The 14,190-nt window shown below is 45.6% G+C and overlaps 1 protein-coding gene across 1 annotated transcript in view; it reads right to left on the bottom strand.

Moving 5' to 3' along the window:
• SLCO3A1 (solute carrier organic anion transporter family member 3A1) overlaps nucleotides 1-13,809 on the bottom strand; it is a gene marked incomplete at its 5' end in the record, with an annotated part of 129,447 nt that extends 115,638 nt beyond the window's left edge. Inside the window, one exon of the mRNA XM_082290437.1 lies at nucleotides 13,636-13,809. Coding sequence (XP_082146563.1) covers nucleotides 13,636-13,809 — 174 coding nt within the window. The remainder of the gene's footprint in view (nucleotides 1-13,635) is intronic.
• Between the last annotated feature and the right edge of the window lie 381 nt (nucleotides 13,810-14,190).

Here is a 14,190-nt window from a genome sequence, read left to right as displayed (position 1 = left end):
ACAACTCATAAAAGAAATACTGAATTACTGCAAACTTCTGCACGTGGAATTGGGGTCTCTCTAGCACCTAACTAGCAACACCCCAAGCTTGTCCCAGAGCCACATGTGCTGCTTGCTTACCCCGCCTCACACCCTGCAGCCCACACAAGCACTGTCCGTGTCATCCTGCTTACTTGCTAAGTAACACCCTCCTACAAAGCTGTTTACAAACGACTCATTTCTCCTTTCACGTTGTCTCCGTGCAGTGCCAAGGGTACAAACAGGAGCCATGTGCTGGCTGCTGCCAAACTTCCCACTAAAGGGAGAGGCAGGTTGGGAGGAGAGCAAGGAGGGCTATGGTATAAACAGACAAGCCAGGGCTTGAAGGCGACCTTAAATCTATTTACTGTAGAACAACCAGAGCCTGAAAATCTTTAATGAGCACATGCAAGGAAAATAGAAGTCCCCACCTCTTCTATTTACCTATCAGAGTCTGATGTGAGCAAAAGCACAATAGGAGAGGGGTCCCATGTAGGACCACTGTGCCTCCAGCAGGGATGTACCGAATTCTGGGAGGAATCCATCATTCAGGCACTAGAGAGTGGGAATTTTGCATTCACCATTCAACACAAAGCCAGAGACAGACACTAACTAAATGGTTACTGCACCCAACCTGAGTGCTCTGTCTTCTCTTCCTGTACTTTCCCAAACTGGGTTCCCTCAACCTCCACAGCCATTTCAAATCCCATGTTTTCATCTCCTTCCAGTTCTTCACTCACCCTTTGCAGACAGCTTCTACATGAAGTTACTTCTCTTTATATTCATTTTCTCCCTGGTTTCTGCCTCCCCAAGGTTTATTAACCAGGCACACAACATTTAGGCTCTAATTTTGCCCTGCTTTAAAGGAAGCTAGACACCACTGAAGCAGTCTACTACAGTCAGTAACAGAGAAGGGGAGTTTTCAAAAGCACTTCAGTGGCTTTGGAACAAGGGTCCCATTTTCAAAGAGACACTTAGAGTAAGTCACTTCTGTCAACAACAGCATGGATCAGAAAACATCCTTGAAAATAACACCCTCAGGCTCTTTCAAAATCCATCACTTACCAAAGACTAAGTAAAGCAGCCCCAAGTAGTCTTTTCCACTGAAGCCTCAAAGAGCAAAGAGCTAAATGTTTCAGCCCTGAAATTTCGGGCAGGTGTGAAGGAAAGCGGGATAGCATTCAGCTGGCAACAAGGCTGCATCATAGGTAGGATCATCACAGGTAGGATAACACAAAATTACCACCCCATTAATTAATTTAGTTCAGCTGATTGTGATAACTGCTAGAGACCTGGTTCAGGGCCCTCTTTCATCTCAGTTACCATCACTGCAGCAGCTCAGTGTCCATCATCCTATACCACACGTTGACCATGGAACCTGACAATAACACAGCTAGCACATTTGCTGATTGAGAGAGAAAGCCCAAAGAAGGCCTGAAGATGTCCATGACAAAGCCAGGAAAAGAGCCCAAGCATGCCTGGTCTGCACCTTCACCACGGAATACAATAAGTAGTTGTTCCTCAGCCAACAAGCATTACTCCATGAGCTAAGCTGTCCTCTCCCAAGTCTGCCACATGTCACATTGTCCAAATGGGAATAAATCCAGATTCCTCTGGGCACGAATATTAGTCTTAACTCATGAAGTGAGTCAGTTTGGACATGACTCTGGAGCCAGCTGCAAAGTAAGAGCTTGGCTTGAAAACATTACCTACATGTGGCAGGACTGTTCCTCTGTTCCTGCTAAGATGCCACCATCAACAGAATCTGCCTTGCCAGTATCGGTTCAGAGGAATGAAGTTGCTGTTCCTCCATCATTTAATCTCTCACTTCCTTGAATAGTGGGTGCAAGGAGGAGGTCAGGAAAATACACGGTGACAGGACTCCCAGAAACACTCCATGAACCTAGTATTTTGTGATGCTGTCTGGATACCAAGAGTTCTGAGCACAATCAGGATGCTGAGAATCAAACTGCAAGTGTCTGAATCTATGCACTGTGCACTACAGGGGGCAAATAAAGGAGAAACCAAAGGTCATTTTAGTTTCATTTGCACTTCCAGTGTAGCAAAGTTCTGTGCGCCTCTTAGAAATCCCATCCCTTGAAGCCTCGGTGTGATGCCTAACAGAAATCCATGAAAACTTGATCAAGTTCAACGGTAGCTTGAGTACAAGTGTTGGAGAAACCGTACACACTCCATTCATGTCAAAAGGGCTAGTTAGCTAAACCAGAAGACCACACTTTGCCACAAGCCATTTGCAGAACATTTTTGTCCATTTTGGCCAACCACTCCCCCAAACTGTAATGCCAGCTCAGAGCAAGTAATTTTGAAGATGAGGATACAGAAGTATTGGTTTGGAAAAATTGTAGGAGAGCCTGGGAAAAAACTTCCATGCATGAGACCATAAAACCTTACACCAAATCCCAGAGAGAACTCTGGTAAACATCCAGGTTTACCTCCAAGTTGTTACCCTGCTAACCAATTGCTCACTGGATACCTGCCCACAGATACCAAAGATGAAGTCCATTAATGTGGGAGAATGTGGAAAACTTAGATAATGTCAAGGGACCCTGGGCACTGTTCAGGGATAGACTTCAAAAGTTTGCAATCTGAAAATACACAGAGCTGATTCTGGAGGCTGCATCCAGTATTTCCCAAGAGTCATTATATACGACTACAGTAATTCATTAGGGATCTGTTTTAATAAGGAGGCAAAATAAAAATTCTGGCAAAAAGCTTGTCCAGCATTGAATTAAGCTGATCAAATCAGTAAATGCCATCTCAAATATGGCAGGCTACATCATAAGCCCCAAATGCTTCCCCAAGAAACAGCAAGAAGAAATTTGAAACTTCTGCTTTCTTGCTAAGAAAGAGCAAGAACTGAGATTAAGTGCAACACAGTAGCCTTGATGCACCCTAATCCATGGAAAACACTGAACTTCTGCACAGGGCCAGCATCTGAGAAAGCTTGTGCAGTTGTGCCAAATGACACAGCAAACCCACAAAACTGGGCCTCTAGCACATGGCTTGCTGGTGTGGCTTAACTTCAATAGCCATCAAATAACTCCCGAGCTGATTTTGGAATCCATTCATTCACACTGTGGTTTGTCAATGCAGAAGCAGCCTCAATTAAGCAAATTAACTCATGGAAGTGAACAGTTTATCTAGCTCCATGGAATACTTGAATACCTTCAGCCTTTGCTCTCAAGCTCTCTGAAGCCATAGGTTTGAATCCCGAAGACTTTGGGAAAGCTCTTCGGTAACACTAAGCAGCTCCCTTGAGTTACAATTCTTTAATAGCATCAAATACACAGACTATAGAAAGAGAACTATCAAAAACCAAAACCCAACCTAGACTAGCATCATAGCATTGTGACCCAAGGGCTCAAGCAGCCATGTGGTTTTGATATCACATTTTGATATCAAAAATACAAACTTGGGGTCAAAGCACCCCTCTTTGGGCCAAGGCTGGGGAAAACAGGTTCCTGCAGGAACACAGCTGAGCTCAGTGGGCAGTCCTTGCAATGAGCACCTTGGATGAGACCATTTGGGATCACCCAAACAGCCATCACCGCCCTTCACAAACAAGCACCCCTAGACAAGGCATCCCTTCAGCCGAAGCTCCTGTCCCTCAGCCAGCAGCTGCACTGACTTCAGACAGAAGGACCTGCATTATAACGAGCTATAGGCAGCAGGAAACAAAGTGTGCATCTCATGCAGAGGCTGAAAGGCCCATTGTAATTAACTGTTCTCAGCCCTGTACGCTGGACAAGACAAAAACAAAACCCCCAGTTTTCCTTTGCTGGTAAGCCCTAAAAACACTGCCCACTATTTCTCATAAAGGGCCCATACGTCCAGGACTTTCTCTATCACAAACTAGAGCACTTGGCGCAGGCTATGGGAAGGTTAATTCCCACAAAAATCACATTTTACAGACAATGCCTGCAGGACAGAAAGAACACCACCATGTTTTAGTCACACAGACACGCTTCTCCTTGGGCTGAACCCTGCTGCCCAGTGGGGCACCACAAAAACCAGTGACCGATCAGCTGCAGAAAGGACCCAAGCACAGGGGAAATCATTTACCCAACGGCAGCCAACATTCCTGCAAAGAGCGTGTCAGTGCTCAAACATGATTAATGGTTTACTTTAGCTCATGGTGAGGGTGGATGCTCTCCCAGCAGAGCACAGTGAGGATGTGATAGACATACTCCCAGAGAGCCTAGGGGAATAAAAAGGGGTAGGATGGGGGTAAGATGGGTATTTTGATTTTTGGCTTTGTTTTAAACATCAAAATCTATTTTAATTTGCAATAAAAATTAATTTTCCCAGATCAAGTCTGTTTTATCCCTGACTGTAATTGCTTTATCTCAACCCACAAGATTTTTCATCTCATTTTCTGCCCCCACTGTGTTGAGGAGGGAGTGGGAGAGAAGCTGGGTGGGCATCTGGTTGCAGACCAAGGTTAACACACCACAACATCTCACCAAGCAACATGGATACCCTTTAACAAGAAAAGAGTTAAAGCCTGAAGAATAACTTGGAGAAAATAGCTTTCCTAAATCACAACAATTACAGCTCTTCCTGCAGCTCAGGGTGATGATGAGAAGCAAGCTGTAGGACTGAGAAACTGAAAGTCTTAACTCAAATTTTCCTCTTTAAAAATCAAAACTTAGTTATAAATTGTTATTTTTCTGTTGTTTCCAAATTACTGGGTAAGAAAGGATCCATCCCTAACTTGGCACCTCAATGCATCCATCATACAACATTCAGACCACGCCAGGATGAGAAGTAAGCATGTTTCCAGCAGATGAAACTCATTAGCAGGGCACAGGAAGCAGCAGGACACCACTGGGGGCATTCCCCCTTCATGTTTTTCAAAGTCATCTTCTTTCAGTCAGTATTTCAGCTTCTCTCTTGGAAAGTTTTAAATGCTTGCCCTCTTCTCTCTTGGCACTTCTCAGTGTAGATAGCACATGTGTTCGTACAGGTCTGGTATTTTTCAGAGGTACAGGGGCTTGCCCTGCTACTGTCCCAAGCAAGGCACATGCCAGTCCTCCAGCAGCCTTTCAGAGATTCCTTTCAAGCCAAAGCGTGAGGTTTAGTCCACATTCCAGCACCAAAACAATCCCAAACATAATCTCTGGCCTCCTGCTAATGATGTGCCAAACTACGCTTGCATGAAGCTGAGAAGTGGAAAGGAGTAGCAACTATTTCATATCCTCCTTTTTAGAAATGAAAAACAAGAACTCCAGACAGTCTTTCTGCAGCCCTTCCTGGTAAAGTTCTACCAGAGAAAACAAATACCATTCATTGTTTAACAGGACAGGTTGCAAAACTATTACGTTATGATGTTTTCTCACTCCCTGTTATTCCTTTGGAGAATTAAAGGGATGAGGTAAATCTGAAATTGCAGAAAACTCAGAACTCTGTCCTGCTATGGCAAACAGGCCCACCACTGCTATCCTCTGGCCATGCTGTGTTTGAACATGGGTGCTCCCTGCCAGCTGAAAGCATGAAAAGCTCCATCTAATACACATTCCAAGAAGACTCCAGGAAAAATACTTACTTTTCACCATAAAAATAAGTTCACAGAGTAATTCCTCTGTTTTAGGAATGCAGAGGGCACCACTACCTGTCACCCCCACTGTAAAGCAATTCCATACTGTTTCATGCAATTTTCCAGGTATTAAAATGTTAGCTATCACCCTAAAATACATGTATACAACATTCATTTCAAGGCTGTTTCTTCTATATTGACCCAAACCCAATCCTGATTTCAATTCAGCCAAAAGTCTTTCAGTGGGGGACAAGGAAAAAGAAAGTATACCACAAATATACCACTACTTATCTTTCAAAATGAAAAGCGAAACATTTCTGAAAGGTTTCTGTATTCTTCCACACCCACACTACACATCTCTTCTCAACAATCTAGCTTTCTTTCAGTTTCCTTACAGCAGTTTGTAGCTGCCTTTCAAAGAAAATCAAAAACAACTGAAGAAGATGTTGGATCCAGATGCAAACATCAAAGCACCAAAAAACAAAACTGCCATAGTTGCTTCAGAAACTGGGTGAGTCATGAAGACCTCAATACAACTGAATTATCCAGGTTCTGTCAAAAACTTCACTGTCATTTAATAGATCACCATAAAACTAAATTTTAAGTCTTTTTTCACTTTCAGTAAACTAAGGCATTATGAATTATACAGGTGAACAACATGGTAAGTGTTTTAAAAGGACACTTAAATATTAAAAATAAGACTATTCCAGCAATCCTTGCCCAGGAAACAGATGTAGCATGGAATAACAACTCCTGTGCTCCCACACCGGCCCTCACAGCCACTTATCTAAGAGCCACGGTGCCTGCAAGCAGGTAGAAATCATCCAAGTGATAGCTGCAGACACCAAGATGGTGTTAAAATACACAGGGAAATCAGCTGCCTGCTTGGTGAGGAGAAAGGCTACTATGAATGGAGAGGCAACGGAGGAGAAAAGCAAAAACCAAAGCAAATTCCTTTTCTTCTTGAAAATAACAATGATGATAAACATTCAAGCAAAACAGAAATAAATATTCTGCTTTTACACCGCAGTCACCTAAAATAAATTACTGTGTTCAGACACTGCTGCAACAGAAGCTCAGTAAAAGATCTTCAACTTCAGCAACAGTGGGCACTGTGCAAAAGCAGGTGGGGGCTGCCTGCCTCTCTTCAGCAGGGAATACTCAGGTGGCAAAATGCTGAAGCACATCAAACCAAGAATAAGGCTGGAAAAAAAAAAAGTTGCTAACTGGAGAACTTAGAAAATCTGATTTTAGTTCTGAGGCATTTTCTAGATTTGCTAAATCCAAACCTGTGCTCCAAGTCGTCACCTCTGTATGATTACAACTGCATCCCTCTTTAACATCTGGGAAAAAGGAACATTCCTCTTCCCCATCCTCTCCAACAGAAACAGCTTGGATGCAGGGACCATCTCTCTGAACACTACAGAATGCTTCCCATAACAGGGCAGAGCCCTCCCAGCACTGATGTGAGAAGTGTCAGACACTCCAGAAGCTCCCTGAACAGCCTGCAATCACTACTGATCCTACTGACAGCGTATGGAGCAGGGCAGTGTAAAATCTCTACTCAGTGGAGCAGGCACTGCTATTTGCTTTGCACTGCCTACCTACAGACAGAGAGTCTAGTGGCTGTTCCAAGGTGACCTGGAGATGGGACTCTTGGGGTTCTAGTCCTGGTTTTGCTGCAGAGCTATAATGAAGCCTTGTAAATCAAAATCAGTGGCCCATTTTCCTGTGCAATAGGAAAAATTAAGTCTTCCAAACTTCAGTGGAGCACTTAAAGGAGTTACTACACAAAGTACTATCACATTTATTTAAACTTCTTTGGATGATGCTTAAAATACACCACTTGTAGTTTCATCTGGTGTTGATCAGAAGAAGAAGCTACACTAATTCATCCAAGCTGCAATCTCACCCACTAAATAGTTTGCCATTGTTTGATCTTCCCGTGAAGGAATAGCTGGAGACCAAGGAATCTACAACTAAGGATTACTATACACAGAGGACAAATTCTTCTTGATGAATTGCAGAATAACCCTTCTGAAGCAATAAATTTACACTGCTGTAGCAGGACAGAAGTTGGCTTTTGGTCCTTTACAATATCCTGAAAGTAAGGGAAAAGAAAGCCCATGCAAACCTGATACACACCCCTTTCTGGGAAACAGGGAGTATCTGCTCTGCCTTGCAGAGGAGGGGAGGGATCCCAGTTCCACTGAGCTCTCTCTGGGACAGGGGCTAAGGACCACTAGAAGAGTCACACTGCATGAAGGTCGTAAGCAAGAATGGCACAGCCCTTCCGACCAACGCATTCTCTGCTCTAATTCAAGATCCCTTTAAACCTCAGCTGCAGGAATACTGTAGGCCATTAAACCCCAGAGAGTCTGTCACACAGGCACCCTGCAAGTGCTAGAGGGATTCTGGAAGCGAAGGCTGGCCAGAAGAAATGAGGTATTGGTTTTACGATGGACCATAACATTTCTAACAGGCTGTTTTGTCTTTCAGGGCTTACAACACAGAGAAATGGAAGAACTGCCAAGTTTTCTGCTAAAAAATAATACAAACACTAAAATCAATTAGTCCACATTTAGACACCAAATGCATTTTGCCTTTAAATGCATTTAAACAAGAAGACATCAGATTTTAAGTTGCAAATTGCACATAATACATAATGTAAGAGATAAGCATGTTATCTCTGTACCGTTTCATCTATTAGTCGCAGATAAAAAAACCCCTTTCTCCTAATCAACGTATAAATGCCAGTTACAAGTTTTCTTGGTACTCAAATATGCAACCTACACTGGATTGGAATTTGTTCCTGTAACTTAAATAAAGTTTTTGTGTTAATATGTCCATGCCACACTCCTGATGCACACCCCACAGGAGTCTGAAAGCATCAGAGCCCAGAGCTGGATCTGGTTTCTGCTCCACTCTGCAGTCAAGACCCAAGGAAAAAAAAAAAATATATATATATATAAATAAAAAGGCTTCTTAGAGAAGAAATATGAATGTAGTCAAAAGAGCTAGTTTAGAATAACTTTCTGTGCAACTCAGCTGCAGAACAGACAATATTCTCTAATGGGAAAGGCATACTAGAAACAACTTTCCAGAAATAACATTGCCAGCAAAGATATATTAAGGGAAAATGAACGGTAAGCAATAAGCAGCCAATGCTTGGCAATATTCATCCCCACTAAAATGTTTATTTTCACTCCATGGGTTTTTTTACCCCTTAACTACCCCAGTGACAAATAAATTATGAACATTACAGCTAATTTATTACTCAGCACTGCTGAGGATGGAGAGAAAAAAAGACAGCAGTATTTTAAAGCTGATTCTTATTCTAGGAAAACAAATACTTTATTAAAAAACAATAATAAATTAAAAAGAAAAACTCCTCTTGTAGTTACGTCTGCCCATCCCTAAGCCATTCAGGCTCTGCTGCTGTCAACCAATCAAAAGCTTTATCAATAGCTTCAGAAACAGAAACAAGCCTTAATCTCTGCCTCAGCTTCCCTACCTGTGACATTTCTCCACCCTGTCCATTCAGACTGCAAATACTCAGAGGGAAATTCTACTGTAAAGCACCAAGCCCAATAGAAAGCACTGCAGTATTCCCAAAAACTGACTTTAATGACATCCTCCATGCAGATCTTGCCAGATTTCAAGGAGGGTTTGACCAGGTACGTACCACAGAACACAGTATTGTATTTGTTACATTTAACATGGGAGGGGAACGCGTTGAGCACCAAAACAACTTAAAAAATCCAAGAGCCAAATTCTACTGTTAACCCCTCACTTCCCAGGTGTTCCACCACCCAGGGCCCCTATTTCTGTTTGTTCCACCAGGAACCCTTTGGTGATCAACTTCTGTATTTACCCTTGATACTTATCTTCTTCCTGAAGATGGAATTTCAAGATTTTCATTGATATCCCAAACCCCAGAAGCAATAAAACCACACAGACGGAGCCTGTCTCAGAGACTACATACACACACACACTCTCACCTGGAGTCATACAGCACTAATTTTACTGCAGACATTTAGTTAAGAGAGTTTTTACAGGCTGCAGTCAAACACTGCTACATGGGCAAAGCTCTCCCCAGGAAGTTAAGCATGGCTCAAAAGTTTTCATTCAGCAAAACAAGAAACAATTTGGCATTTATTCCCACGCAAACACCAATGTACCCTCCTTGGGAGGGACCAATTATTTTCCTTTCCATCCCATGCTCAGGCCAGTCATCCTCTATCACTTGATAAAACACATGAATAGCTGCATTCAAAGCTGTAGCAAACAGAGACAGCTCAGTAAAGCTCTGTAAAAACAGCTCCCCAGAGCACACCACAGAACTGGTTCCCAACGCGCTTCCCATATGCACGCCCTTTATCTAAAGAAGCCCATGACTTTGGCAGATGTTGCATGCTTGCAACTAGGTCAGTTTGAACCAGAGTGAGTCGAGGCTAAAGGCTAGGGAGAGAAATTAAACTGTGCTCCTGCTCCACAAACTGTGGCTGTCAAACTGAGAGCTCTTTGCCTTCTGCTCAAGCAATGATTTCACCACTGGCTAGGCAAAAGATTTGACTGGCAGGGTGATGAAATGCCTCAGTGATAAACCGTCAGGAGCACTTGGAACGTTATCACCGGTAAAAATATTCCAGAATATAGTGCACAGAATAGGAATTCATGGGGAGGGAGGTGGACAGGCAGGAAAGTGTTGCCAAGGTATGTGAATCAGCCTTATCGAAATCCTCATCGCTGCACGGCTGGCACGACTGATCCCACTGCTGCATCCATCCGAAAGGCACAAGGCTTCAGCTGGAGAACGGAGGCTCCAGCCCTTCCCTCCTGGTGCCATCTGCACCAGTCACCCTCAGCTCTTTAATCCACTGCCCAGCGCTGCAGGAGAGCAACCGCAGGTGGAAATCAGCTGGGCTTTTAAAAGTTGCTGCGAAAATCCTGACTAACTTCTGCAGCAGGAATCCCTGCAGACTACAAGCAGCATTTTCCCCACTGCCACTGCAGTTGCTGGGAAATTCAAGTTTCCAAAAGCACGCAGGAGTAATTAGATGAAGCCAAATAAATGCATACACAAAACCTTACACGAATATGCAAATAATAGGGTGTATTCAGCAGCCCCAGAAACCAAAGCAGCAGCGCAGGCTTGTATTTGCATAAACTATGCAGGATATGGCACCAAGTAATTTTGGAACATGTGCATTTTGCAAACAGCAAGCATAATAATAGACAAATATTTTGGAACGTGACATTGATCAAATACTCCCTAAAACTTCACATGAAGAACCTCAGAGACACTGCACTATTTAAACACAGACATCTACTACTGGCATCCTGGGGTATTTTCACTGCTGAGTTCTGTGGGAAAAGAATTGGACTTTATATAGATTTTTATCAGCATTTATTATTTATAAAGCCCTGTTGGCAAGCACAATGTTTTATGAACAAATAAAAGTGACTGATCCTTGCTTAAAAACCACATAATGAATGAATGTATACTTTGTACATATATTCAAGCGGGTGCTGCTAGTCGATTGTACAGTGAACATGGAAAAGGGGAGGTTTTTTACATCTTTAAAAAGAAATGACAGTAGCCACTTCTAAATGTACTGACATGAAAGGCAAGCTCAATCCAAATTGAGCTCTTCAATCACTCCTGAGAAGCCAAGCCCCTGGCTTGTCTTCTTAACAAGCTGAGTTTCTGCCCTCATGGTCTCCCTGTGCCGAACAAGACAGACAAAATCTGAGGAAACCAACTTGTCACCGTATAAGGCAAAAAAAAGGTTTCTTTTTCTGAATTACAAATAACTAGGGAAAGTCACACATGTGGCTAAGGAAAGCAGAAGTATGAATACAGAACTCCCTCACTGCCGACAGGCTAAAATTAGTAGTTTATTCAACTGCCCAGAACTACACACTGTGCCTGTCCTACGCAGCATCTCCTACTTGTCTGTCTTTCTGTTTGCTCTCTGCTTTGTCTCGCCTGCTAATTTGTCCCTCGGGGAGCAGCCCGGCAGCCACTGCCGAGCCCCGCTCATCCCAGGGGCCTGAGCAAATTACACCTGGGCAACTCTGCAGTGCCTCCACTGATTCCACCCCGTGACAGCACCTGAGAACGGCACTTGGCCCCATGGGACACTCAGTCTGCAAAAACGATTAAATCCTCCATGCTTTCCACCAAGCATCTTTGCTGCTCCTGCTCTCACTCCCCTGCAGCACCTGTAAGCACAGTGCCGGGCAGATTCGCTTTAAGCACAGATTCACCCTGCAATGACAATTCCACATTTGTATCTGTTCATTGTACGAAGAGCAGTATGGTATTTGCAATGACCGCAGATAAATTATACAGGGAACAGAGGAACACTTGCCCAGTGCAGCTGGGCCACTGCTTATGCATGCTAGGGATTGTTTTGAGCTTAGTTTGCTTTTTTTCTTTCCCCCCACTTGTCCAGTTGTCTGTTACTGCCTGTGGATCCGGATGGCCATGTCATGCTGCTCAGGATACAGACCTGGAGAAGGGCAGAGAGTAGAGACAGCAGCACCTCAGTCGAGCTCACCCCCTGGAGGAGAGAGGACTCTGGGAATCGCAGTGCTCATTTCCAGACGGTGGGGCTGGGGTGCGTGAAACACTCTAAAGCAGCAGCAACGCTACTCCGGTACAAAGCATGCCCCAGGAGTTGGGGAAAACAGGAAAATAAATGCTAAACTGGTGAGGAGTGAGCAATGCAAAGGAGTTTGAGGGAAATGCCACACTAGGGACTATTGCTGCTGATCCTACGCTCAAACACCCCAGCGCAGCGTGCTGATACACAGTCCTCTAGCAGATCCATACATTCCTGGCACACCGGTGCCCACTGGGTGACATCACCCGTGGGCTCTTCCTTGGCTATTACTTTGAGGAAGGATTATCCCACACTCGTTCACACTGACAGCTCATTTTGCAAGTAGCTCATCGGAAACAATATATTTACTTACTAAGGTGTTACTCACATAAAACAGGCATGTTCCTGTCAGGCTCCTACAATTAAGTTATATCTCCATATACTCACCTAGAGTATAGAACTGCTGAATTTATCTCATCAGATGTGATGCAGTTTCCTTTGGAATTACAAGTATGTCTCAAACTAAACTTATGTTTTATTATATGGAGATGAATTCTAATTTCCATTTCATATTAACCGAGACTATTAACCATGGGTAGTTTAGTCACATACCTTGAAAAATTACAGATCACGTTCAGTACAAATTTGCATAAGTAGTTTGAGCATGTGAGAGAAGCAATGCTAAATACTGAATACAAGTAGCAAATGCAGAGTTCTTACATTTACTGTAGAATATATTACGGGTATGGCCTCAAAAAGCCTCAGAGATTATGAATACATTTCTTTTCCATGGAAACTATAATTCTCAAATCCAGCAAGCTATTTTGAGAAATTTAAATCAACTATACACTTACATCTGCTGGAAGCAGAACATTTCCACAGGCTGTACACTTCAAGGCACAAGCACAGCCGTATGGACATCTTCCCAACTCTTCTACTACACTTCTGCCTCTGACACCCATCTCACTATGCAGATTAAGTGCTAAAGTCTTATTTGGATTGTTCTGTACCCAACACCGGGACTTTCGGAGCTGCTGCGCTTTGCACCGCTGCATCACTTAAGACGATGAGGAAAACCGGTAACGCGGGAGGCACGAAGTAAATGCCCCACTAGATTCAGCCGGTATTTATTCAGTGTGAAGTGGAAAGGCTGGCGCTGGAGCCGAGTGCCCGGGCAGCCGCGGACCCGCGCTGGGCACGGCCGCGCTCCGGGCGCTCGGGAGTCCCGCGGACCGGCCGCACAAGTTGGGAGGCAGCGGGTGGGTGACCCCTCGGCACTGCTGAGTCATTTCAGCCGCCGAACGCCGGGCTGCCGTGACCCCCCCCGGCCTGGGGGGCTGCCCGCAGAGCCGCCCCGGCGCCGGGGAAACTTCCCCTGCGCTCCGCCGCGCATCCCCTCCCGCGGCTCAGCCCCGCCGGCGCGGGGGAGTACCGGCCGGCCGCACTCACCAGGTACGCTCCCACCGTGCCCTGGGCCAGCATCAGGGCGCACTCGGACACCAGGAAGAGCTGGATGCTGGAGAAGCAGGAGACCTTCCTCCGCCGCCTGCGCTGTCGCGGCGCGCCGGCCCCCGGGAGCTCGCTGCCGCCGCCGCCGCCCGCCGAGCCCTGCTTCCCGGGCATCCTCCCGGGCACCGCCGCTCCGCCGCCGCGGGATGGCGGGCCCCGCGGCTGCTCCGCGCCTTCCTCCTCCTCCGCCGCCTCCTCCTCCTCGGGGTGCCAATCACAGCGGCAACCCGCGGCTGCCTCTCCGCCCGCGGGCTGCTGCCATGACCAGATCGCCGCCGCCTCCGCCGCCGCCTTCTCGCTTCTCCCCTCCCCTCGCCCGGCCGCGCTCCCTCTCTCCGCCGGCTCCGCGCAGGCCGAATCCGCGTCCCCGCCGGCGAGGGGCGGGGAACGCGCGGGGCTGGGGCTGGGGCTGGGGCCGGGGCTGGCGGAGGCTCCGCGGCGGGCGGGGCGACCCCGTCCCGGGCTCCGGGCACGGCGAGGGGAGAGGCCGCAGCG

Source organism: Coloeus monedula (assembly GCF_965178545.1).
Source record: "Coloeus monedula genome assembly, chromosome: 14".
Taxonomy (NCBI): domain Eukaryota; kingdom Metazoa; phylum Chordata; class Aves; order Passeriformes; family Corvidae; genus Coloeus; species Coloeus monedula.
Note: the sequence above shows the minus strand (reverse complement) of the source record. Positions and strands in the feature narration are given on the sequence as shown.